The sequence below is a fragment of the Cuculus canorus genome, chromosome 18 (assembly GCF_017976375.1).
Source record: "Cuculus canorus isolate bCucCan1 chromosome 18, bCucCan1.pri, whole genome shotgun sequence".
NCBI lineage: Eukaryota > Metazoa > Chordata > Aves > Cuculiformes > Cuculidae > Cuculus > Cuculus canorus.
The window spans coordinates 7,784,426-7,809,318 of NC_071418.1; the positions used below are offsets into that span (position 1 = coordinate 7,784,426).

The following is a 24,893-nucleotide window of genomic DNA, read 5'->3' on the forward strand; positions in this document are numbered from 1 at the left end:
CCCCGGTAGGCAAGCGGGACAAGCATTGACGACTGCTGGCAAAACCAGGAGTTTTAAGTTTTATTCATTCATATTAGTAAAATTTCTCAATGCATTGTGTCGTTTCTTCTTTTTTTCTTTGAAGCAAGACTCATCTGAACTCTGAACCCCAAGCTCCCCCGTCTCCCTGCCCCCAGCCAGCCAGGCTACGGTAGAACGCTGCCAGACTGGCCAAGCGTGACTTGCCCTTGCTCAGGCCATGGGGGCCACTCCCCAACCTTCTCCTTGCTCCACCCTGCAAGTCTCCTGCCTTGTGGCCTTGATGCCAGCTCTCTTGGACACCCCTACCTTCTAGGGCCACAACCCAGGAGATTCCTCCAAGTCAGTCTTTGAAGAGGCTCCGGCGAGCGCTCCTCAAGCCCAGGGCTGAATCCCTGCTTATGGCCCTGCTTGTGCCACGCAGGATTCTCAGCTCCACCATCTCGTGGCCACTGCCCCCAACTCTCCCAGCCCCAGCCTGGCAGTCTCTCTCGGTCAGCCCTCGTGCCCTGTCCCCCAGGCAGCGGGACGCTGAGTACAAGTTCCCCAGCGTGCCGTGGAGCTGCGGGGGCCGCATCTAACACTGGGGTTGAGACAAAAAGCATAGGATTTTCCACACTGGGGGCTTCCTGTGAACCCTGTGCCCTCCAAACGGCTGCTGCCTCTGTGCCGGGGGCTGCTGGAACCAGGCTCCCTTGGCAGCTCGCAGCCACCTTGCACGGGAAGGCAGGATTCCCTGCTTGCTCCTTTTGGAGTGGCACTGACCCTCGGCTGGAGGGGAGGGAGCAGCTCCTGAGGCCGCAGCTGGGCCTGGTCCCGGAGCTGAGGCCGAGGATCCCTCCCAAGAGGCTTCGCTCGCTTCCTCGCTGCATCTCGTTCCCCTCTTTGTCTCTCTGCTCCCTCTTTGAGTACGGGAGTTGGAAGAACAAAATATAGGCACACATGGAGGGAGGGCAGGGGAGAAGGCGGGAGGACCTGGGCATCTGGCAGCCTTGGGGAGAACTTCATGCCAAGCCCCTCAGGGACACGGGGTGGAGCCTGTTGGGGGGTGGGGGGGAGTGGGGCTGTGTTGCAGTGGGTGACATCACAATGAGTCCTCTCAGGGCTGGTGGGACACTGCGCGAGGGCCACTCAGTGTCCGTGGGGCACTTGGTGTGTGCGCAGCACCGTGTGTGTGTGCAACACTCCGTGTGTTGGGAGCTCACTGCGTGGGTCACTGCCCGGCTGTGGGTCACTGGTGTGTGTGAGGAGCTCAGTGCGTGGGTCACTCGCACTCCGTGGTGAGGAGGAGGAAGGCTGCTGGCCGCCCACCCTCCCGCGTCCACTCTTGGCACGAGGCTCCTGTCCAGCCAAGGAATATCCGTGCTTGCAGCCATGGCATCCTCGGCCTCCGTGCAGAGCCTGTCCCAGCTCCTGGACAATGCCCTCCTCACTCCCCAGACCATCAGGTTTGGCGATCTGCACAGCATTCTTCAGATCGTGCTCCAGCACCTGGGCTTGCAGAATCTGTGTCTCCAGGAGGTGGGGCAGAGCCAGCACTCCAAGAGGCCCTCTCTGGCCACCTCCGTGGAGGAGATGAAGGAGAAGATGGAAGCCCAGGAGAACACCTCCAAGGTAGAGTCTCTTGCCGGGCCCCCTGGGTGCTCCCCCGTGTGACGCCTTTGCCTCCGGGCTCCACGCCACCTTTGTGCTGCCCTTAGACCAAGGTCAGGTTTAAGCCGAAGCTCAGCATCCTCTCCACCCCTTTGGTCCGTGCTGCTGACCTAAGGCTTGGGGACCACCCGCGCTCCTCGGCCAGCCGACAGGCTCCAGCAGCTCCTCCTGGGCATCACCTCCCACCGCAAATGCCCTTGGCTCAACCCAGCGCTGGGAGGGCTTGGAGAGGGGCCTCGTGCTGCACGGCGCGGAGCTGCTCGTGGCCGTGCTTCGCCCGAGCATACTCAGAGGGAAGAAATAAGCTGGGCTTGCCAGGTAGAGGCCCCCTCCAGCGCTGCAGGGCCAGATCCTGCCGGGGCTGGGAGCCTCAGGGAATCCACAGCCTGGGGACACAGCCGCAGTCCCCTGGCCCCCAGAGCATGGCCCCAGGGATGCAGCCTGGCCGCCGCGGTGCCCAGGCCATCGGGGCAGTGACCCAGCCTCAAGAGCAGCAGCCAGGAACCCCCGGCACGGGTCTCGCGGGGAGCCTGGTGCGGGCAGGCAGGGCTGGATCCACAGGCCGCAGCGGGGGGGAAGGGCCTGGTCCCCAGGGACCCTGCCCTGGCCTCACCCCCACCACCCCTCTCTGGGGCCATGGCTCTCTCCCAGGCTCTCCTCCAGGAAATCACAGACCTGAAGGCGGCACAATCCCAAATGGCGCAGCAATTGCAGAAGATCCCGGGGGCGCAACTCGAGTAAGAGGACGGCACAGGGTTTCCTACCCCGTGGGGCTACGAGGGAGACCGGAAGGGCTGGGAGCATCCTGCGTTTGGGGCACGCTGCCCCAGCAGCCCCATGGAGGCTAAGCCTGCCCGTGCCCTTGTCTCGCTGGCCAGGTCCGCTGTGCAGGAGATGAAGAGGGAGCTGAATGAGCTGCAGGAGCAGCAGAAAACCAGCAAGGCCACTCTTGAGGAGATGGTGGCCAAGACGGCCGACCAGCAGGCACAGGTGAGGGCTGGGGGCGAGCACTCCCACTGCCGTCTAGCTCGGTGGGGTGGTCCTGCTGGGGTTCCCAGCCATGCCCCTAGACTGGATGAGGCCCTTGAGCCTCCATGGCCTCTGGACTCGTTGAGTGCATCCATCCCATCTCAGAGTCCATTCCTTCTCCCATTCTTGCAGCTGCATGAGTTGAGGGCAGCGATGCAAAACATGAAACAGGAACACGCAGAGGCACTGGCAGCGCTGCAGAGTATGAAGCAGGAACGTGAGCAGACACTGGCAGCGCTGCAGAGTCTGAAGCAGGAACGTGAGCAGACACTGGCAGCGATGGAGAGTCTGAGGCAGGAACATGGAAAGGTATGGGAAGCGTACTCCAACAGCAGCACGGGCACCAATGCGCAGTTGGAGCCCCTCCAGCGCTCCTCCAAGAAAGTCCAAGAGCAGGTGAGCTCCCCTGGGTGCCAGCTGCCAGCGAACAAGGCACTGGAGCAGCTGCACAAGAGCCATGGAGGGAGATGCCGGTGTGAGGAACTTGGGATGGAGCTGCCGGAGCCCCCTCAGCTGATAGTGCTTCACCGAAACATGGGGAACCCCCTGCAGCCCCCCAGCTTGTCTCCTACAAGTCACCAGCGTGGGAGGCAATGAAAGCCTTGGTGCCAATGACCTGCTGGCACCAAGAGCCCGTGGCCACTGGCCAGGTCAGCTGCGTCTGTCCCACGGGACAGCCAGCCCCCCTTGTGCAGCAGCACCTTGTGGTCTTCCCCCATGCGGCAGGACGAGAATCCGCTGAAAGAGCTCCAGGCCACGGTCACGCATCTCCAAAGGGAATACGAGTACCTCAGCTCTGTTACCGGGAATCTCCAGGGCGACTGGCAGAAGGAGAAGAAATATGCCAAGGTAGGCATCCAGGCTGGGCATCACAAGGGATTTGTCCCCCTTGCCAACCTGCTGGCAGCCCTGCAAAGCTCCAAAATGCCTTTGCGGGAGGTTTTTGAAGGGGCTGGGGAGGCACGGGGTGCTCAGGTGCCTGGGGGAGACAGCTTGGACCCTGCTGCAGCATCATGGGCTGCTTTCTGTGTTGGAAGGCTCTGCTCAAGACCCTGCGGAAGCTGGAGAAGGACAAAGCGGACAAGGAGGATGTGATGCATGAAATCGCTGAGGTACATCCTCGAGGGGCCGCGGTGCCAGCCAAGGGGATCCCGGGCAGGGTGACACAAGGCCCCTGGTCCCTTGGGTGGTCCATGGCAGAAGCGGCCAGAGGGAGGACATGCAGAGCGGCTCTGGGTCCCTCGCCGGGTCCCGCTCTCTCCCCCGGGTCCCTTTGTCTGGCAGGACCAAGCCCACGGGGGTGACGGGGCGAGCAGGGCCACGCTGTCCCTTCTCCCTCTCCTCCCGACACGAGCTGGCCCTGCCCAATCGTACCTTTCCCTCTTGCTAGAAAGCAGACAAATCCTCCCTGGCCAGCAAAGTCAGCCAGGACCACTTGGAAGGCATTCTGGAGCAGCTACGAGAGAAGTGGGAGAAGATGGAGAGCCAGCAGGTGGCCAAGGAGCAGGACTTGCAAGAGATGCAGCAACGGCTCACGGAAGCGGTGGACGCCAAGGTGAGGGCTGTCTTGTCCCCATCATGCAAAACTGGCACATTCAGGGGCTTGGCAGCCTAAGGCAGCCTCCCTACCAGGGTCCACCCTCGCAGCTCCCCCCGACAGGGACCACCACGTCCCACCGCCGGGCGGCTGGCTGAGGGGGTATACCCGTCCACAGCTGGACCGCCAGGAGCTGGGGCCTCTCAAGCAGCAGCTGGCCCGGTTGAAGACCGGTCTGGAAGAGCTGAAGGAGAAGGGGACGCAGCCCGATGCTGCAGCTGGGATTAAGTGAGTGCGACAAAGCTCCCCCTAAACCTCGTGGGATGCTCCATCCCCCCCGACCCAGTGTTTGCTCCCAGGCTGGGAGCATCCCACCCTGGCAAGAGGTAGGAGAAACCCCTCCTTTTGTCCTTGCCAGCAGCCCGGTTCCCATGAATTGAGTCAGGGAGCAGCCAGCAGGCTGGCACCTTGCTGGGGTGCCGAGGGATAAACAGGACTCCAACCACCCAGTTCCCCCAGCAAACACCGTAACTCCCTGCAGGGCAGTGCCCGGCCCCTCGCTGCTGCCTGCGAGCCACGGTGCCCTCGCAGCTGAGCCAGCCTTTCTCTCTGGTCTCCAGGTATCCCCAAGGCCATTGCCATTGTCTGTCTTGTGACCGGGTCCTCAGCGCGCCGGTGACTGGCCCGTGAGTAGCACCCGGCACCGTGGGTGGGATGGGTGCGGGTGATGCCCGGCCGTGTGGGACACGGGGGCTTGGGTGTCAGCTGGGGGGTGGGAGCCTGCCAAGCCCCCTGCGCAGCCCTGTCCGGCACCAGGGGCACGGGGACCCCTCTCCGGGGCCAGGGGGGCTGCCGTGGGTTTGGAGGTGCTGCCCTGAGCAGGGTGGCTCGTTTGTCCCCCATCACGCACGCGTGGTTCCTGCTCTCCCCAGGCCTGTCGCGGCCCTTCCATTGTTGCCACCGATGCCCAGTCGCGTCACCAGCCACGGCCAGAAGGAAATCCAGCAGCACGGCCAAAGGTAGGGGAGACGAGGAGTGCTCTGCAGCACCTGGGGTGCAGGGTGGCCCAGATGCGGCCCCAGCGATGGAGAGCTGGGAGGGATGGATCGCAGCGGGAAGCACCCTCAGCTCCCTCCCTGGCGGAGGGTGGCACATGGGGTGCCGCAGGGCCAGGCACTGAGCCCCCTCGTGCCCCATCCCACAGGAAAGGGGCAGCTGACTACAAGTTTCCCTGTGTGCCGCGGAGCTCCGGAGGACTCCACACCATCACCTACCCGCTGAGGCACAAGCCCAAGCCACCCAGCGGCCCACCGCCAATCCAGGTAGGGATGACAAAGGGCTCGTACGGTGGGGACGAGCGAGGCCGTGAGGGCGGTGCTGAGCATGCGCAGGGGTGCGTGCCTCACTTTCCCCAGGGAGAGCTGGGGGTGGGAGGGTTGTTAGGGACCCTGGATTTGACCCTGTCACTCATCCAACCCATTCTCTGCTTCCCAGTATGAGGAAACAGCGCTGTTGGGCCGGGATGGCCGCATCTACCGGGGCCAACGGAGGAGGCAGCAGCCTGTGCTCGACGGCAACGAGGGTACGGCCAGGCCAGGCTTGTGCCAGGAGCCCCAGGGTGTGACGGGCTTCTGCGTCATGGCCCACGCCGTGCTCCTTCAAGAGAAACTGCCGAAGCACACCTCTCCCAGCCACTAGGCCTCCCAGGCCTGTGGAACTCAGCCAGCTCCCCGGTAGGCAAGCGGGACAAGCATTGACGACTGCTGGCAAAACCAGGAGTTTTAAGTTTTATTCATTCATATTAGTAAAATTTCTCAATGCATTGTGTCGTTTCTTCTTTTTTTCTTTGAAGCAAGACTCATCTGAACTCTGAACCCCAAGCTCCCCCGTCTCCCTGCCCCCAGCCAGCCAGGCTACGGTAGAACGCTGCCAGACTGGCCAAGCGTGACTTGCCCTTGCTCAGGCCATGGGGGCCACTCCCCAACCTTCTCCTTGCTCCACCCTGCAAGTCTCCTGCCTTGTGGCCTTGTTGCCAGCTCTCTTGGACACCCCTACCTTCTAGGGCCACAACCCAGGAGATTCCTCCAAGTCAGTCTTTGAAGAGGCTCCGGCGAGCGCTCCTCAAGCCCAGGGCTGAATCCCTGCTTATGGCCCTGCTTGTGCCACGCAGGATTCTCAGCTCCACCATCTCGTGGCCACTGCCCCCAACTCTCCCAGCCCCAGCCTGGCAGTCTCTCTCGGTCAGCCCTCGTGCCCTGTCCCCCAGGCAGCGGGACGCTGAGTACAAGTTCCCCAGCGTGCCGTGGAGCTGCGGGGGCCGCATCTAACACTGGGGTTGAGACAAAAAGCATCAGGATTTTCCACACTGGGGGCTTCCTGTGAACCCTGTGCCCTCCAAACGGCTGCTGCCTCTGTGCCGGGGGCTGCTGGAACCAGGCTCCCTTGGCAGCTCGCAGCCACCTTGCACGGGAAGGCAGGATTCCCTGCTTGCTCCTTTTGGAGTGGCACTGACCCTCGGCTGGAGGGGAGGGAGCAGCTCCTGAGGCCGCAGCTGGGCCTGGTCCCGGAGCTGAGGCCGAGGATCCCTCCCAAGAGGCTTCGCTCGCTTCCTCGCTGCATCTCGTTCCCCTCTTTGTCTCTCTGCTCCCTCTTTGAGTACGGGAGTTGGAAGAACAAAATATAGGCACACATGGAGGGAGGGCAGGGGAGAAGGCGGGAGGACCTGGGCATCTGGCAGCCTTGGGGAGAACTTCATGCCAAGCCCCTCAGGGACACGGGGTGGAGCCTGTTGGGGGGGGGGGGGGGAGTGGGGCTGTGTTGCAGTGGGTGACATCACAATGAGTCCTCTCAGGGCTGGTGGGACACTGCGCGAGGGCCACTCAGTGTCCGTGGGGCACTTGGTGTGTGCGCAGCACCGTGTGTGTGTGCAACACTCCGTGTGTTGGGAGCTCACTGCGTGGGTCACTGCCCGGCTGTGGGTCACTGGTGTGTGTGAGGAGCTCAGTGCGTGGGTCACTCGCACTCCGTGGTGAGGAGGAGGAAGGCTGCTGGCCGCCCACCCTCCCGCGTCCACTCTTGGCACGAGGCTCCTGTCCAGCCAAGGAATATCCGTGCTTGCAGCCATGGCATCCTCGGCCTCCGTGCAGAGCCTGTCCCAGCTCCTGGACAATGCCCTCCTCACTCCCCAGACCATCAAGTTTGGCGATCTGCACAGCATTCTTCAGATCGTGCTCCAGCACCTGGGCTTGCAGAATCTGTGTCTCCAGGAGGTGGGGCAGAGCCAGCACTCCAAGAGGCCCTCTCTGGCCACCTCCGTGGAGGAGATGAAGGAGAAGATGGAAGCCCAGGAGAACACCTCCAAGGTAGAGTCTCTTGCCGGGCCCCCTGGGTGCTCCCCCGTGTGACGCCTTTGCCTCCGGGCTCCACGCCACCTTTGTGCTGCCCTTAGACCAAGGTCAGGTTTAAGCCGAAGCTCAGCATCCCTCTCCACCCCTTTGGTCCGTGCTGCTGACCTAAGGCTTGGGGACCACCCGCGCTCCTCGGCCAGCCGACAGGCTCCAGCAGCTCCTCCTGGGCATCACCTCCCACCGCAAATGCCCTTGGCTCAACCCAGCGCTGGGAGGGCTTGGAGAGGGGCCTCGTGCTGCACGGCGCGGAGCTGCTCGTGGCCGTGCTTCGCCCGAGCATACTCAGAGGGAAGAAATAAGCTGGGCTTGCCAGGTAGAGGCCCCCTCCAGCGCTGCAGGGCCAGATCCTGCCGGGGCTGGGAGCCTCAGGGAATCCACAGCCTGGGGACACAGCCGCAGTCCCCTGGCCCCCAGAGCATGGCCCCAGGGATGCAGCCTGGCCGCCGCGGTGCCCAGGCCATCGGGGCAGTGACCCAGCCTCAAGAGCAGCAGCCAGGAACCCCCGGCACGGGTCTCGCGGGGAGCCTGGTGCGGGCAGGCAGGGCTGGATCCACAGGCCGCAGCGGGGGGGAAGGGCCTGGTCCCCAGGGACCCTGCCCTGGCCTCACCCCCACCACCCCTCTCTGGGGCCATGGCTCTCTCCCAGGCTCTCCTCCAGGAAATCACAGACCTGAAGGCGGCACAATCCCAAATGGCGCAGCAATTGCAGAAGATCCCGGGGGCGCAACTCGAGTAAGAGGACGGCACAGGGTTTCCTACCCCGTGGGGCTACGAGGGAGACCGGGAGGGCTGGGAGCATCCTGCGTTTGGGGCACGCTGCCCCAGCAGCCCCATGGAGGCTAAGCCTGCCCGTGCCCTTGTCTCGCTGGCCAGGTCCGCTGTGCAGGAGATGAAGAGGGAGCTGAATGAGCTGCAGGAGCAGCAGAAAACCAGCAAGGCCACTCTTGAGGAGATGGTGGCCAAGACGGCCGACCAGCAGGCACAGGTGAGGGCTGGGGGCGAGCACTCCCACTGCCGTCTAGCTCGGTGGGGTGGTCCTGCTGGGGTTCCCAGCCATGCCCCTAGACTGGATGAGGCCCTTGAGCCTCCATGGCCTCTGGACTCGTTGAGTGCATCCATCCCATCTCAGAGCCCATTCCTTCTCCCATTCTTGCAGCTGCATGAGTTGAGGGCAGCGATGCAAAACATGAAACAGGAACACGCAGAGGCACTGGCAGCGCTGCAGAGTATGAAGCAGGAACGTGAGCAGACACTGGCAGCGCTGCAGAGTCTGAAGCAGGAACGTGAGCAGACACTGGCAGCGATGGAGAGTCTGAGGCAGGAACATGGAAAGGTATGGGAAGCGTACTCCAACAGCAGCACGGGCACCAATGCGCAGTTGGAGCCCCTCCAGCGCTCCTCCAAGAAAGTCCAAGAGCAGGTGAGCTCCCCTGGGTGCCAGCTGCCAGCGAACAAGGCACTGGAGCAGCTGCACAAGAGCCATGGAGGGAGATGCCGGTGTGAGGAACTTGGGATGGAGCTGCCGGAGCCCCCTCAGCTGATAGTGCTTCACCGAAACATGGGGAACCCCCTGCAGCCCCCCAGCTTGTCTCCTACAAGTCACCAGCGTGGGAGGCAATGAAAGCCTTGGTGCCAATGACCTGCTGGCACCAAGAGCCCGTGGCCACTGGCCAGGTCAGCTGCGTCTGTCCCACGGGACAGCCAGCCCCCCTTGTGCAGCAGCACCTTGTGGTCTTCCCCCATGCGGCAGGACGAGAATCCGCTGAAAGAGCTCCAGGCCACGGTCACGCATCTCCAAAGGGAATACGAGTACCTCAGCTCTGTTACCGGGAATCTCCAGGGCGACTGGCAGAAGGAGAAGAAATATGCCAAGGTAGGCATCCAGGCTGGGCATCACAAGGGATTTGTCCCCCTTGCCAACCTGCTGGCAGCCCTGCAAAGCTCCAAAATGCCTTTGCGGGAGGTTTTTGAAGGGGCTGGGGAGGCACGGGGTGCTCAGGTGCCTGGGGGAGACAGCTTGGACCCTGCTGCAGCATCATGGGCTGCTTTCTGTGTTGGAAGGCTCTGCTCAAGACCCTGCAGGAAGCTGGAGAAGGACAAAGCGGACAAGGAGGATGTGATGCATGAAATCGCTGAGGTACATCCTCGAGGGGCCGCGGTGCCAGCCAAGGGGATCCCGGGCAGGGTGACACAAGGCCCCTGGTCCCTTGGGTGGTCCATGGCAGAAGCGGCCAGAGGGAGGACATGCAGAGCGGCTCTGGGTCCCTCGCCGGGTCCCGCTCTCTCCCCCGGGTCCCTTTGTCTGGCAGGACCAAGCCCACGGGGGTGACGGGGCGAGCAGGGCCACGCTGTCCCTTCTCCCTCTCCTCCCGACACGAGCTGGCCCTGCCCAATCGTACCTTTCCCTCTTGCTAGAAAGCAGACAAATCCTCCCTGGCCAGCAAAGTCAGCCAGGACCACTTGGAAGGCATTCTGGAGCAGCTACGAGAGAAGTGGGAGAAGATGGAGAGCCAGCAGGTGGCCAAGGAGCAGGACTTGCAAGAGATGCAGCAACGGCTCACGGAAGCGGTGGACGCCAAGGTGAGGGCTGTCTTGTCCCCATCATGCAAAACTGGCACATTCAGGGGCTTGGCAGCCTAAGGCAGCCTCCCTACCAGGGTCCACCCTCGCAGCTCCCCCCGACAGGGACCACCACGTCCCACCGCCGGGCGGCTGGCTGAGGGGGTATACCCGTCCACAGCTGGACCGCCAGGAGCTGGGGCCTCTCAAGCAGCAGCTGGCCCGGTTGAAGACCGGTCTGGAAGAGCTGAAGGAGAAGGGGACGCAGCCCGATGCTGCAGCTGGGATTAAGTGAGTGCGACAAAGCTCCCCCTAAACCTCGTGGGATGCTCCATCCCCCCCGACCCAGTGTTTGCTCCCAGGCTGGGAGCATCCCACCCTGGCAAGAGGTAGGAGAAACCCCTCCTTTTGTCCTTGCCAGCAGCCCGGTTCCCATGAATTGAGTCAGGGAGCAGCCAGCAGGCTGGCACCTTGCTGGGGTGCCGAGGGATAAACAGGACTCCAACCCCCCAGTTCCCCCAGCAAACACCGTAACTCCCTGCAGGGCAGTGCCCGGCCCCTCGCTGCTGCCTGCGAGCCACGGTGCCCTCGCAGCTGAGCCAGCCTTTCTCTCTGGTCTCCAGGTATCCCCAAGGCCATTGCCATTGTCTGTCTTGTGACCGGGTCCTCAGCGCGCCGGTGACTGGCCCGTGAGTAGCACCCGGCACCGTGGGTGGGATGGGTGCGGGTGATGCCCGGCCGTGTGGGACACGGGGGCTTGGGTGTCAGCTGGGGGGTGGGAGCCTGCCAAGCCCCCTGCGCAGCCCTGTCCGGCACCAGGGGCACGGGGACCCCTCTCCGGGGCCAGGGGGGCTGCCGTGGGTTTGGAGGTGCTGCCCTGAGCAGGGTGGCTCGTTTGTCCCCCATCACGCACGCGTGGTTCCTGCTCTCCCCAGGCCTGTCGCGGCCCTTCCATTGTTGCCACCGATGCCCAGTCGCGTCACCAGCCACGGCCAGAAGGAAACCCAGCAGCACGGCCAAAGGTAGGGGAGACGAGGAGTGCTCTGCAGCACCTGGGGTGCAGGGTGGCCCAGATGCGGCCCCAGCGATGGAGAGCTGGGAGGGATGGATCGCAGCGGGAAGCACCCTCAGCTCCCTCCCTGGCGGAGGGTGGCACATGGGGTGCCGCAGGGCCAGGCACTGAGCCCCCTCGTGCCCCATCCCACAGGAAAGGGGCAGCTGACTACAAGTTTCCCTGTGTGCCGCGGAGCTCCGGAGGACTCCACACCATCACCTACCCGCTGAGGCACAAGCCCAAGCCACCCAGCGGCCCACCGCCAATCCAGGTAGGGATGACAAAGGGCTCGTACGGTGGGGACGAGCGAGGCCGTGAGGGCGGTGCTGAGCATGCGCAGGGGTGCGTGCCTCACTTTCCCCAGGGAGAGCTGGGGGTGGGAGGGTTGTTAGGGACCCTGGATTTGACCCTGTCACTCATCCAACCCATTCTCTGCTTCCCAGTATGAGGAAACAGCGCTGTTGGGCCGGGATGGCCGCATCTACCGGGGCCAACGGAGGAGGCAGCAGCCTGTGCTCGACGGCAACGAGGGTACGGCCAGGCCAGGCTTGTGCCAGGAGCCCCAGGGTGTGACGGGCTTCTGCGTCATGGCCCACGCCGTGCTCCTTCAAGAGAAACTGCCGAAGCACACCTCTCCCAGCCACTAGGCCTCCCAGGCCTGTGGAACTCAGCCAGCTCCCCGGTAGGCAAGCGGGACAAGCATTGACGACTGCTGGCAAAACCAGGAGTTTTAAGTTTTATTCATTCATGTTAGTAAAATTTCTCAATGCATTGTGTCGTTTCTTCTTTTTTTCTTTGAAGCAAGACTCATCTGAACTCTGAACCCCAAGCTCCCCCGTCTCCCTGCCCCCAGCCAGCCAGGCTACGGTAGAACGCTGCCAGACTGGCCAAGCGTGACTTGCCCTTGCTCAGGCCATGGGGGCCACTCCCCAGCCTTCTCCTTGCTCCACCCTGCAAGTCTCCTGCCTTGTGGCCTTGATGCCAGCTCTCTTGGACACCCCTACCTTCTAGGGCCACAACCCAGGAGATTCCTCCAAGTCAGTCTTTGAAGAGGCTCCGGCGAGCGCTCCTCAAGCCCAGGGCTGAATCCCTGCTTATGGCCCTGCTTGTGCCACGCAGGATTCTCAGCTCCACCATCTCGTGGCCACTGCCCCCAACTCTCCCAGCCCCAGCCTGGCAGTCTCTCTCGGTCAGCCCTCGTGCCCTGTCCCCCAGGCAGCGGGACGCTGAGTACAAGTTCCCCAGCGTGCCGTGGAGCTGCGGGGGCCGCATCTAACACTGGGGTTGAGACAAAAAGCATAGGATTTTCCACACTGGGGGCTTCCTGTGAACCCTGTGCCCTCCAAACGGCTGCTGCCTCTGTGCCGGGGGCTGCTGGAACCAGGCTCCCTTGGCAGCTCGCAGCCACCTTGCACGGGAAGGCAGGATTCCCTGCTTGCTCCTTTTGGAGTGGCACTGACCCTCGGCTGGAGGGGAGGGAGCAGCTCCTGAGGCCGCAGCTGGGCCTGGTCCCGGAGCTGAGGCCGAGGATCCCTCCCAAGAGGCTTCGCTCGCTTCCTCGCTGCATCTCGTTCCCCTCTTTGTCTCTCTGCTCCCTCTTTGAGTACGGGAGTTGGAAGAACAAAATATAGGCACACATGGAGGGAGGGCAGGGGAGAAGGCGGGAGGACCTGGGCATCTGGCAGCCTTGGGGAGAACTTCATGCCAAGCCCCTCAGGGACACGGGGTGGAGCCTGTTGGGGGGTGGGGGGGAGTGGGGCTGTGTTGCAGTGGGTGACATCACAATGAGTCCTCTCAGGGCTGGTGGGACACTGCGCGAGGGCCACTCAGTGTCCGTGGGGCACTTGGTGTGTGCGCAGCACCGTGTGTGTGTGCAACACTCCGTGTGTTGGGAGCTCACTGCGTGGGTCACTGCCCGGCTGTGGGTCACTGGTGTGTGTGAGGAGCTCAGTGCGTGGGTCACTCGCACTCCGTGGTGAGGAGGAGGAAGGCTGCTGGCCGCCCACCCTCCCGCGTCCACTCTTGGCACGAGGCTCCTGTCCAGCCAAGGAATATCCGTGCTTGCAGCCATGGCATCCTCGGCCTCCGTGCAGAGCCTGTCCCAGCTCCTGGACAATGCCCTCCTCACTCCCCAGACCATCAGGTTTGGCGATCTGCCACAGCATTCTTCAGATCGTGCTCCAGCACCTGGGCTTGCAGAATCTGTGTCTCCAGGAGGTGGGGCAGAGCCAGCACTCCAAGAGGCCCTCTCTGGCCACCTCCGTGGAGGAGATGAAGGAGAAGATGGAAGCCCAGGAGAACACCTCCAAGGTAGAGTCTCTTGCCGGGCCCCCTGGGTGCTCCCCCGTGTGACGCCTTTGCCTCCGGGCTCCACGCCACCTTTGTGCTGCCCTTAGACCAAGGTCAGGTTTAAGCCGAAGCTCAGCATCCTCTCCACCCCTTTGGTCCGTGCTGCTGACCTAAGGCTTGGGGACCACCCGCGCTCCTCGGCCAGCCGACAGGCTCCAGCAGCTCCTCCTGGGCATCACCTCCCACCGCAAATGCCCTTGGCTCAACCCAGCGCTGGGAGGGCTTGGAGAGGGGCCTCGTGCTGCACGGCGCGGAGCTGCTCGTGGCCGTGCTTCGCCCGAGCATACTCAGAGGGAAGAAATAAGCTGGGCTTGCCAGGTAGAGGCCCCCTCCAGCGCTGCAGGGCCAGATCCTGCCGGGGCTGGGAGCCTCAGGGAATCCACAGCCTGGGGACACAGCCGCAGTCCCCTGGCCCCCAGAGCATGGCCCCAGGGATGCAGCCTGGCCGCCGCGGTGCCCAGGCCATCGGGGCAGTGACCCAGCCTCAAGAGCAGCAGCCAGGAACCCCCGGCACGGGTCTCGCGGGGAGCCTGGTGCGGGCAGGCAGGGCTGGATCCACAGGCCGCAGCGGGGGGGAAGGGCCTGGTCCCCAGGGACCCTGCCCTGGCCTCACCCCCACCACCCCTCTCTGGGGCCATGGCTCTCTCCCAGGCTCTCCTCCAGGAAATCACAGACCTGAAGGCGGCACAATCCCAAATGGCGCAGCAATTGCAGAAGATCCCGGGGGCGCAACTCGAGTAAGAGGACGGCACAGGGTTTCCTACCCCGTGGGGCTACGAGGGAGACCGGGAGGGCTGGGAGCATCCTGCGTTTGGGGCACGCTGCCCCAGCAGCCCCATGGAGGCTAAGCCTGCCCGTGCCCTTGTCTCGCTGGCCAGGTCCGCTGTGCAGGAGATGAAGAGGGAGCTGAATGAGCTGCAGGAGCAGCAGAAAACCAGCAAGGCCACTCTTGAGGAGATGGTGGCCAAGACGGCCGACCAGCAGGCACAGGTGAGGGCTGGGGGCGAGCACTCCCACTGCCGTCTAGCTCGGTGGGGTGGTCCTGCTGGGGTTCCCAGCCATGCCCCTAGACTGGATGAGGCCCTTGAGCCTCCATGGCCTCTGGACTCGTTGAGTGCATCCATCCCATCTCAGAGCCCATTCCTTCTCCCATTCTTGCAGCTGCATGAGTTGAGGGCAGCGATGCAAAACATGAAACAGGAACACGCAGAGGCACTGGCAGCGCTGCAGAGTATGAAGCAGGAACGTGAGCAGACACTGGCAGCGCTGCAGAGTCTGAAGCAGGAACGTGAGCAGACACTGGCAGCGATGGAGAGTCTGAGGCAGGAACATGGAAAGGTATGGGAAGCGTACTCCAACAGCAGCACGGGCACCAATGCGCAGTTGGAGCCCCTCCAGCGCTCCTCCAAGAAAGTCCAAGAGCAGGTGAGCTCCCCTGGGTGCCAGCTGCCAGCGAACAAGGCACTGGAGCAGCTGCACAAGAGCCATGGAGGGAGATGCCGGTGTGAGGAACTTGGGATGGAGCTGCCGGAGCCCCCTCAGCTGATAGTGCTTCACCGAAACATGGGGAACCCCATGCAGCCCCCCAGCTTGTCTCCTACAAGTCACCAGCGTGGGAGGCAATGAAAGCCTTGGTGCCAATGACCTGCTGGCACCAAGAGCCCGTGGCCACTGGCCAGGTCAGCTGCGTCTGTCCCACGGGACAGCCAGCCCCCCTTGTGCAGCAGCACCTTGTGGTCTTCCCCCATGCGGCAGGACGAGAATCCGCTGAAAGAGCTCCAGGCCACGGTCACGCATCTCCAAAGGGAATACGAGTACCTCAGCTCTGTTACCGGGAATCTCCAGGGCGACTGGCAGAAGGAGAAGAAATATGCCAAGGTAGGCATCCAGGCTGGGCATCACAAGGGATTTGTCCCCCTTGCCAACCTGCTGGCAGCCCTGCAAAGCTCCAAAATGCCTTTGCGGGAGGTTTTTGGAGGGGCTGGGGAGGCACGGGGTGCTCAGGTGCCTGGGGGAGACAGCTTGGACCCTGCTGCAGCATCATGGGCTGCTTTCTGTGTTGGAAGGCTCTGCTCAAGACCCTGCGGAAGCTGGAGAAGGACAAAGCGGACAAGGAGGATGTGATGCATGAAATCGCTGAGGTACATCCTCGAGGGGCCGCGGTGCCAGCCAAGGGGATCCCGGGCAGGGTGACACAAGGCCCCTGGTCCCTTGGGTGGTCCATGGCAGAAGCGGCCAGAGGGAGGACATGCAGAGCGGCTCTGGGTCCCTCGCCGGGTCCCGCTCTCTCCCCCGGGTCCCTTTGTCTGGCAGGACCAAGCCCACGGGGGTGACGGGGCGAGCAGGGCCACGCTGTCCCTTCTCCCTCTCCTCCCGACACGAGCTGGCCCTGCCCAATCGTACCTTTCCCTCTTGCTAGAAAGCAGACAAATCCTCCCTGGCCAGCAAAGTCAGCCAGGACCACTTGGAAGGCATTCTGGAGCAGCTACGAGAGAAGTGGGAGAAGATGGAGAGCCAGCAGGTGGCCAAGGAGCAGGACTTGCAAGAGATGCAGCAACGGCTCACGGAAGCGGTGGACGCCAAGGTGAGGGCTGTCTTGTCCCCATCATGCAAAACTGGCACATTCAGGGGCTTGGCAGCCTAAGGCAGCCTCCCTACCAGGGTCCACCCTCGCAGCTCCCCCCGACAGGGACCACCACGTCCCACCGCCGGGCGGCTGGCTGAGGGGGTATACCCGTCCACAGCTGGACCGCCAGGAGCTGGGGCCTCTCAAGCAGCAGCTGGCCCGGTTGAAGACCGGTCTGGAAGAGCTGAAGGAGAAGGGGACGCAGCCCGATGCTGCAGCTGGGATTAAGTGAGTGCGACAAAGCTCCCCCTAAACCTCGTGGGATGCTCCATCCCCCCCGACCCAGTGTTTGCTCCCAGGCTGGGAGCATCCCACCCTGGCAAGAGGTAGGAGAAACCCCTCCTTTTGTCCTTGCCAGCAGCCCGGTTCCCATGAATTGAGTCAGGGAGCAGCCAGCAGGCTGGCACCTTGCTGGGGTGCCGAGGGATAAACAGGACTCCAACCCCCCAGTTCCCCCAGCAAACACCGTAACTCCCTGCAGGGCAGTGCCCGGCCCCTCGCTGCTGCCTGCGAGCCACGGTGCCCTCGCAGCTGAGCCAGCCTTTCTCTCTGGTCTCCAGGTATCCCCAAGGCCATTGCCATTGCCTGTCTTGTGACCGGGTCCTCAGCGCGCCGGTGACTGGCCCGTGAGTAGCACCCGGCACCGTGGGTGGGATGGGTGCGGGTGATGCCCGGCCGTGTGGGACACGGGGGCTTGGGTGTCAGCTGGGGAGCCTGCCAAGCCCCCTGCGCAGCCCTGTCCGGCACCAGGGGCACGGGGACCCCTCTCCGGGGCCAGGGGGGCTGCCGTGGGTTTGGAGGTGCTGCCCTGAGCAGGGTGGCTCGTTTGTCCCCCATCACGCACGCGTGGTTCCTGCTCTCCCCAGGCCTGTCGCGGCCCTTCCATTGTTGCCACCGATGCCCAGTCGCGTCACCAGCCACGGCCAGAAGGAAACCCAGCAGCACGGCCAAAGGTAGGGGAGACGAGGAGTGCTCTGCAGCGCCTGGGGTGCAGGGTGGCCCAGATGCGGCCCCAGCGATGGAGAGCTGGGAGGGATGGATCGCAGCGCAAAGCACCCTCAGCTCCCTCCCTGGCGGAGGGTGGCACATGGGGTGCCGCAGGGCCAGGCACTGAGCCCCCTCGTGCCCCATCCCACAGGAAAGGGGCAGCTGACTACAAGTTTCCCTGTGTGCCGCGGAGCTCCGGAGGACTCCACACCATCACCTACCCGCTGAGGCACAAGCCCAAGCCACCCAGCGGCCCACCGCCAATCCAGGTAGGGATGACAAAAGGCTCGTACGGTGGGGACGAGCGAGGCCGCGAGGGCGGTGCTGAGCATGCGCAGGGGTGCGTGCCTCACTTTCCCCAGGGAGAGCTGGGGGTGGGAGGGTTGTTAGGGACCCTGGATTTGACCCTGTCACTCATCCAACCCATTCTCTGCTTCCCAGTATGAGGAGACAGCGCTGTTGGGCCGGGATGGCCGCATCTACCGGGGCCAACGGAGGAGGCAGCAGCCTGTGCTCGACGGCAACGAGGGTACGGCCAGGCCAGGCTTGTGCCAGGAGCCCCAGGGTGTGACGGGCTTCTGCGTCATGGCCCACGCCGTGCTCCTTCAAGAGAAACTGCCGAAGCACACCTCTCCCAGCCACTAGGCCTCCCAGGCCTGTGGAACTCAGCCAGCTCCCCGGTAGGCAAGCGGGACAAGCATTGACGACTGCTGGCAAAACCAGGAGTTTTAAGTTTTATTCATTCATGTTAGTAAAATTTCTCAATGCATTGTGTCGTTTCTTCTTTTTTTCTTTGAAGCAAGACTCATCTGAACTCTGAACCCCAAGCTCCCCCGTCTCCCTGCCCCCAGCCAGCCAGGCTACGGTAGAACGCTGCCAGACTGGCCAAGCGTGACTTGCCCTTGCTCAGGCCATGGGGGCCACTCCCCAGCCTTCTCCTTGCTCCACCCTGCAAGTCTCCTGCCTTGTGGCCTTGTTGCCAGCTCTCTTGGACACCCCTACCTTCTAGGGCCACAACCCAGGAGATTCCTCCAAGTCAGTCTTTGAAGAGGCTCCGGCGAGCGCTCCTCAAGCCCAGGGCTGAATCCCTGCTTATGGCCCTGCTTGTGCCACGCAGGATTCTCAGCTCCACCATCTCGTGGCCACTGCCCCCAACTCTCCCAGCCCCAGCCTGGCAGTCTCTCTCGGTCAGCCCTCGTGCCCTGTCCCCCAGGCAGCGGGACGCTGAGTACAAGTTCCCCAGCGTGCCGTGGAGCTGCGGGGGCCGCATCTAACACTGGGGTTGAGACAAAAAGCATAGGATTTTCCACACTGGGGGCTTCCTGTGAACCCTGTGCCCTCCAAACGGCTGCTGCCTCTGTGCCGGGGGCTGCTGGAACCAGGCTCCCTTGGCAGCTCGCAGCCACCTTGCACGGGAAGGCAGGATTCCCTGCTTGCTCCTTTTGGAGTGGCACTGACCCTCGGCTGGAGGGGAGGGAGCAGCTCCTGAGGCCGCAGCTGGGCCTGGTCCCGGAGCTGAGGCCGAGGATCCCTCCCAAGAGGCTTCGCTCGCTTCCTCGCTGCATCTCGTTCCCCTCTTTGTCTCTCTGCTCCCTCTTTGAGTACGGGAGTTGGAAGAACAAAATATAGGCACACATGGAGGGAGGGCAGGGGAGAAGGCGGGAGGACCTGGGCATCTGGCAGCCTTGGGGAGAACTTCATGCCAAGCCCCTCAGGGACACGGGGTGGAGCCTGTTGGGGGGTGGGGGGGAGTGGGGCTGTGTTGCAGTGGGTGACATCACAATGAGTCCTCTCAGGGCTGGTGGGACACTGCGCGAGGGCCACTCAGTGTCCGTGGGGCACTTGGTGTGTGCGCAGCACCGTGTGTGTGTGCAACACTCCGTGTGTTGGGAGCTCACTGCGTGGGTCACTGCCCGGCTGTGGGTCACTGGTGTGTGTGAGGAGCTCAGTGCGTGGGTCACTCGCACTCCGTGGTGAGGAGGAGGAAGGCTGCTGGCCGCCCACCCTCCCGCGTCCACTCTTGGCACGAGGCTCCTGTCCAGCCAAGGAATATCCGTGCTTGCAGCCATGGCATCCTCGGCCTCCGTGCAGAGCCTGTCCCAGCTCCTGGACAATGCCCTCCTCACTCCCCAGACCATCAGGTTTGGCGATCTGCACAGCATTCTTCAGATCGTGCTCCAGCACCTGGGCTTGCAGAATCTGTGTCTCCAGGAGGTGGGGCAGAGCCAGCACTCCAAGAGGCCCTCTCTGGCCACCTCCGTGGAGGAGATGAAGGAGAAGATGGAAGCCCAGGAGAACACCTCCAAGGTAGAGTCTCTTGCCGGGCCCCCTGGGTGCTCCCCCGTGTGACGCCTTTGCCTCCGGGCTCCACGCCACCTTTGTGCTGCCCTTAGACCAAGGTCAGGTTTAAGCCGAAGCTCAGCACTCTCTCCACCCCTTTGGTCCGTGCTGCTGACCTATGGCTTGGGGACCACCCGCGCTCCTCGGCCAGCCGACAGGCTCCAGCAGCTCCTCCTGGGCATCACCTCCCACCGCAAATGCCCTTGGCTCAACCCAGCGCTGGGAGGGCTTGGAGAGGGGCCTCGTGCTGCACGGCGCGGAGCTGCTCGTGGCCGTGCTTCGCCCGAGCATACTCAGAGGGAAGAAATAAGCTGGGCTTGCCAGGTAGAGGCCCCCTCCAGCGCTGCAGGGCCAGATCCTGCCGGGGCTGGGAGCCTCAGGGAATCCACAGCCTGGGGACACAGCCGCAGTCCCCTGGCCCCCAGAGCATGGCCCCAGGGATGCAGCCTGGCCGCCGCGGTGCCCAGGCCATCGGGGCAGTGACCCAGCCTCAAGAGCAGCAGCCAGGAACCCCCGGCACGGGTCTCGCGGGGAGCCTGGTGCGGGCAGGCAGGGCTGGATCCACAGGCCGCAGCGGGGGGGAAGGGCCTGGTCCCCAGGGACCCTGCCCTGGGCTCACCCCCACCACCCCTCTCTGGGGCCATGGCTCTCTCCCAGGCTCTCCTCCAGGAAATCACAGACCTGAAGGCGGCACAATCCCAAATGGCGCAGCAATTGCAGAAGATCCCGGGGGCGCAACTCGAGTAAGAGGACGGCACAGGGTTTCCTACCCCGTGGGGCTACGAGGGAGACCGGGAGGGCTGGGAGCATCCTGCGTTTGGGGCACGCTGCCCAGCAGCCCCATGGAGGCTAAGCCTGCCCGTGCCCTTGTCTCGCTGGCCAGGTCCGCTGTGCAGGAGATGAAGAGGGAGCTGAATGAGCTGCAGGAGCAGCAGAAAACCAGCAAGGCCACTCTTGAGGAGATGGTGGCCAAGACGGCCGACCAGCAGGCACAGGTGAGGGCTGGGGGCGAGCACTCCCACTGCCGTCTAGCTCGGTGGGGTGGTCCTGCTGGGGTTCCCAGCCATGCCCCTAGACTGGATGAGGCCCTTGAGCCTCCATGGCCTCTGGACTCGTTGAGTGCATCCATCCCATCTCAGAGCCCATTCCTTCTCCCATTCTTGCAGCTGCATGAGTTGAGAGCAGCGATGCAAAACATGAAACAGGAACACGCAGAGGCACTGGCAGCGCTGCAGAGTATGAAGCAGGAACGTGAGCAGACACTGGCAGCGCTGCAGAGTCTGAAGCAGGAACGTGAGCAGACACTGGCAGCGATGGAGAGTCTGAGGCAGGAACATGGAAAGGTATGGGAAGCGTACTCCAACAGCAGCACGGGCACCAATGCGCAGTTGGAGCCCCTCCAGCGCTCCTCCAAGAAAGTCCAAGAGCAGGTGAGCTCCCCTGGGTGCCAGCTGCCAGCGAACAAGGCACTGGAGCAGCTGCACAAGAGCCATGGAGGGAGATGCCGGTGTGAGGAACTTGGGATGGAGCTGCCGGAGCCCCCTCAGCTGATAGTGCTTCACCGAAACATGGGGAACCCCATGCAGCCCCCCAGCTTGTCTCCTACAAGTCACCAGCGTGGGAGGCAATGAAAGCCTTGGTGCCAATGACCTGCTGGCACCAAGAGCCCGTGGCCACTGGCCAGGTCAGCTGCGTCTGTCCCACGGGACAGCCAGCCCCCCTTGTGCAGCAGCACCTTGTGGTCTTCCCCCATGCGGCAGGACGAGAATCCGCTGAAAGAGCTCCAGGCCACGGTCACGCATCTCCAAAGGGAATACGAGTACCTCAGCTCTGTTACCGGGAATCTCCAGGGCGACTGGCAGAAGGAGAAGAAATATGCCAAGGTAGGCATCCAGGCTGGGCATCACAAGGGATTTGTCCCCCTTGCCAACCTGCTGGCAGCCCTGCAAAGCTCCAAAATGCCTTTGCGGGAGGTTTTTGAAGGGGCTGGGGAGGCACGGGGTGCTCAGGTGCCTGGGGGAGACAGCTTGGACCCTGCTGCAGCATCATGGGCTGCTTTCTGTGTTGGAAGGCTCTGCTCAAGACCCTGCGGAAGCTGGAGAAGGACAAAGCGGACAAGGAGGATGTGATGCATGAAATCGCTGAGGTACATCCTCGAGGGGCCGCGGTGCCAGCCAAGGGGATCCCGGGCAGGGTGACACAAGGCCCCTGGTCCCTTGGGTGGTCCATGGCAGAAGCGGCCAGAGGGAGGACATGCAGAGCGGCTCTGGGTCCCTCGCCGGGTCCCGCTCTCTCCCCCGGGTCCCTTTGTCTGGCAGGACCAAGCCCACGGGGGTGACGGGGCGAGCAGGGCCACGCTGTCCCTTCTCCCTCTCCTCCCGACACGAGCTGGCCCTGCCCAATCGTACCTTTCCCTCTTGCTAGAAAGCAGACAAATCCTCCCTGGCCAGCAAAGTCAGCCAGGACCACTTGGAAGGCATTCTGGAGCAGCTACGAGAGAAGTGGGAGAAGATGGAGAGCCAGCAGGTGGCCAAGGAGCAGGACTTGCAAGAGATGCAGCAACGGCTCACGGAAGCGGTGGACGCCAAGGTGAGGGCTGTCTTGTCCCCATCATGCAAAACTGGCACATTCAGGGGCTTGGCAGCCTAAGGCAGCCTCCCTACCAGGGTCCACCCTCGCAGCTCCCCCCGACAGGGACCACCACGTCCCACCGCCGGGCGGCTGGCTGAGGGGGTATACCCGTCCACAGCTGGACCGCCAGGAGCTGGGGCCTCTCAAGCAGCAGCTGGCCCGGTTGAAGACCGGTCTGGAAGAGCTGAAGGAGAAGGGGACGCAGCCCGATGCTGCAGCTGGGATTAAGTGAGTGCGACAAAGCTCCCCCTAAACCTCGTGGGATGCTCCATCCCCCCCGACCCAGTGTTTGCTCCCAGGCTGGGAGCATCCCACCCTGGCAAGAGGTAGGAGAAACCCCTCCTTTTGTCCTTGCCAGCAGCCCGGTTCCCATGAATTGAGTCAGGGAGCAGCCAGCAGGCTGGCACCTTGCTGGGGTGCCGAGGGATAAACAGGACTCCAACCCCCCAGTTCCCCCAGCAAACACCGTAACTCCCTGCAGGGCAGTGCCCGGCCCCTCGCTGCTGCCTGCGAGCCACGGTGCCCTCGCAGCTGAGCCAGCCTTTCTCTCTGGTCTCCAGGTATCCCCAAGGCCATTGCCATTGCCTGTCTTGTGACCGGGTCCTCAGCGCGCCGGTGACTGGCCCGTGAGTAGCACCCGGCACCGTGGGTGGGATGGGTGCGGGTGATGCCCGGCCGTGTGGGACACGGGGGCTTGGGTGTCAGCTGGGGAGCCTGCCAAGCCCCCTGCGCAGCCCTGTCCGGCACCAGGGGCACGGGGACCCCTCTCCGGGGCCAGGGGGGCTGCCGTGGGTTTGGAGGTGCTGCCCTGAGCAGGGTGGCTCGTTTGTCCCCCATCACGCACGCGTGGTTCCTGCTCTCCCCAGGCCTGTCGCGGCCCTTCCATTGTTGCCACCGATGCCCAGTCGCGTCACCAGCCACGGCCAGAAGGAAACCCAGCAGCACGGCCAAAGGTAGGGGAGACGAGGAGTGCTCTGCAGCGCCTGGGGTGCAGGGTGGCCCAGATGCGGCCCCAGCGATGGAGAGCTGGGAGGGATGGATCGCAGCGCAAAGCACCCTCAGCTCCCTCCCTGGCGGAGGGTGGCACATGGGGTGCCGCAGGGCCAGGCACTGAGCCCCCTCGTGCCCCATCCCACAGGAAAGGGGCAGCTGACTACAAGTTTCCCTGTGTGCCGCGGAGCTCCGGAGGACTCCACACCATCACCTACCCGCTGAGGCACAAGCCCAAGCCACCCAGCGGCCCACCGCCAATCCAGGTAGGGATGACAAAAGGCTCGTACGGTGGGGACGAGCGAGGCCGCGAGGGCGGTGCTGAGCATGCGCAGGGGTGCGTGCCTCACTTTCCCCAGGGAGAGCTGGGGGTGGGAGGGTTGTTAGGGACCCTGGATTTGACCCTGTCACTCATCCAACCCATTCTCTGCTTCCCAGTATGAGGAGACAGCGCTGTTGGGCCGGGATGGCCGCATCTACCGGGGCCAACGGAGGAGGCAGCAGCCTGTGCTCGACGGCAACGAGGGTACGGCCAGGCCAGGCTTGTGCCAGGAGCCCCAGGGTGTGACGGGCTTCTGCGTCATGGCCCACGCCGTGCTCCTTCAAGAGAAACTGCCGAAGCACACCTCTCCCAGCCACTAGGCCTCCCAGGCCTGTGGAACTCAGCCAGCTCCCCGGTAGGCAAGCGGGACAAGCATTGACGACTGCTGGCAAAACCAGGAGTTTTAAGTTTTATTCATTCATGTTAGTAAAATTTCTCAATGCATTGTGTCGTTTCTTCTTTTTTTCTTTGAAGCAAGACTCATCTGAACTCTGAACCCCAAGCTCCCCCGTCTCCCTGCCCCCAGCCAGCCAGGCTACGGTAGAACGCTGCCAGACTGGCCAAGCGTGACTTGCCCTTGCTCAGGCCATGGGGGCCACTCCCCAGCCTTCTCCTTGCTCCACCCTGCAAGTCTCCTGCCTTGTGGCCTTGATGCCAGCTCTCTTGGACACCCCTACCTTCTAGGGCCACAACCCAGGAGATTCCTCCAAGTCAGTCTTTGAAGAGGCTCCGGCGAGCGCTCCTCAAGCCCAGGGCTGAATCCCTGCTTATGGCCCTGCTTGTGCCACGCAGGATTCTCAGCTCCACCATCTCGTGGCCACTGCCCCCAACTCTCCCAGCCCCAGCCTGGCAGTCTCTCTCGGTCAGCCCTCGTGCCCTGTCCCCCAGGCAGCGGGACGCTGAGTACAAGTTCCCCAGCGTGCCGTGGAGCTGCGGGGGCCGCATCTAACACTGGGGTTGAGACAAAAAGCATAGGATTTTCCACACTGGGGGCTTCCTGTGAACCCTGTGCCCTCCAAACGGCTGCTGCCTCTGTGCCGGGGGCTGCTGGAACCAGGCTCCCTTGGCAGCTCGCAGCCACCTTGCACGGGAAGGCAGGATTCCCTGCTTGCTCCTTTTGGAGTGGCACTGACCCTCGGCTGGAGGGGAGGGAGCAGCTCCTGAGGCCGCAGCTGGGCCTGGTCCCGGAGCTGAGGCCGAGGATCCCTCCCAAGAGGCTTCGCTCGCTTCCTCGCTGCATCTCGTTCCCCTCTTTGTCTCTCTGCTCCCTCTTTGAGTACGGGAGTTGGAAGAACAAAATATAGGCACACATGGAGGGAGGGCAGGGGAGAAGGCGGGAGGACCTGGGCATCTGGCAGCCTTGGGGAGAACTTCATGCCAAGCCCCTCAGG

The 24,893-nt window shown here is 63.4% G+C and overlaps 4 protein-coding genes across 4 annotated transcripts; all 4 read left to right on the forward strand.

Annotated features, from left to right (window-relative positions):
* The first annotated feature begins 1,154 nt into the window (after positions 1–1,154).
* On the forward strand, positions 1,155–4,927 carry LOC128853965 (glutamine-rich protein 2-like). Its single transcript, XM_054083234.1, has 9 exons — positions 1,155–1,632; positions 2,323–2,408; positions 2,550–2,661; positions 2,833–3,009; positions 3,427–3,549; positions 3,738–3,812; positions 4,091–4,255; positions 4,416–4,525; positions 4,858–4,927. Exons 1-9 carry the CDS (start codon positions 1,393–1,395, stop codon positions 4,925–4,927), a joined length of 1,158 nt encoding a protein of 385 aa, XP_053939209.1. The 5' UTR covers positions 1,155–1,392.
* A 2,432-nt stretch (positions 4,928–7,359) lies between these two features.
* Positions 7,360–11,904, forward strand: LOC128854026 (glutamine-rich protein 2-like). The gene is made up of 11 exons (XM_054083664.1): positions 7,360–7,599; positions 8,291–8,376; positions 8,518–8,629; positions 8,801–8,977; positions 9,395–9,781; positions 10,060–10,224; positions 10,385–10,494; positions 10,827–10,892; positions 11,139–11,225; positions 11,411–11,528; positions 11,701–11,904. Exons 1-11 carry the CDS (start codon positions 7,360–7,362, stop codon positions 11,902–11,904), a joined length of 1,752 nt encoding a protein of 583 aa, XP_053939639.1.
* A 1,547-nt stretch (positions 11,905–13,451) lies between these two features.
* On the forward strand, positions 13,452–17,894 carry LOC128853964 (glutamine-rich protein 2-like). Its single transcript, XM_054083233.1, has 12 exons — positions 13,452–13,567; positions 14,258–14,343; positions 14,485–14,596; positions 14,768–14,944; positions 15,362–15,484; positions 15,673–15,747; positions 16,026–16,190; positions 16,351–16,460; positions 16,793–16,858; positions 17,099–17,185; positions 17,371–17,488; positions 17,661–17,894. Exons 1-12 carry the CDS (start codon positions 13,529–13,531, stop codon positions 17,862–17,864), a joined length of 1,362 nt encoding a protein of 453 aa, XP_053939208.1. The 5' UTR covers positions 13,452–13,528; the 3' UTR covers positions 17,865–17,894.
* Positions 17,895–20,851: 2,957 nt separating this feature from the next.
* Positions 20,852–23,852, forward strand: LOC128853966 (glutamine-rich protein 2-like). The gene is made up of 9 exons (XM_054083235.1): positions 20,852–20,902; positions 21,320–21,442; positions 21,631–21,705; positions 21,984–22,148; positions 22,309–22,418; positions 22,751–22,816; positions 23,057–23,143; positions 23,329–23,446; positions 23,619–23,852. The coding sequence occupies exons 1-9, from the start codon at positions 20,873–20,875 to the stop codon at positions 23,820–23,822; spliced, it is 978 nt and encodes a 325-aa protein (XP_053939210.1). The 5' UTR covers positions 20,852–20,872; the 3' UTR covers positions 23,823–23,852.
* The last annotated feature ends 1,041 nt before the right edge of the window (positions 23,853–24,893 follow it).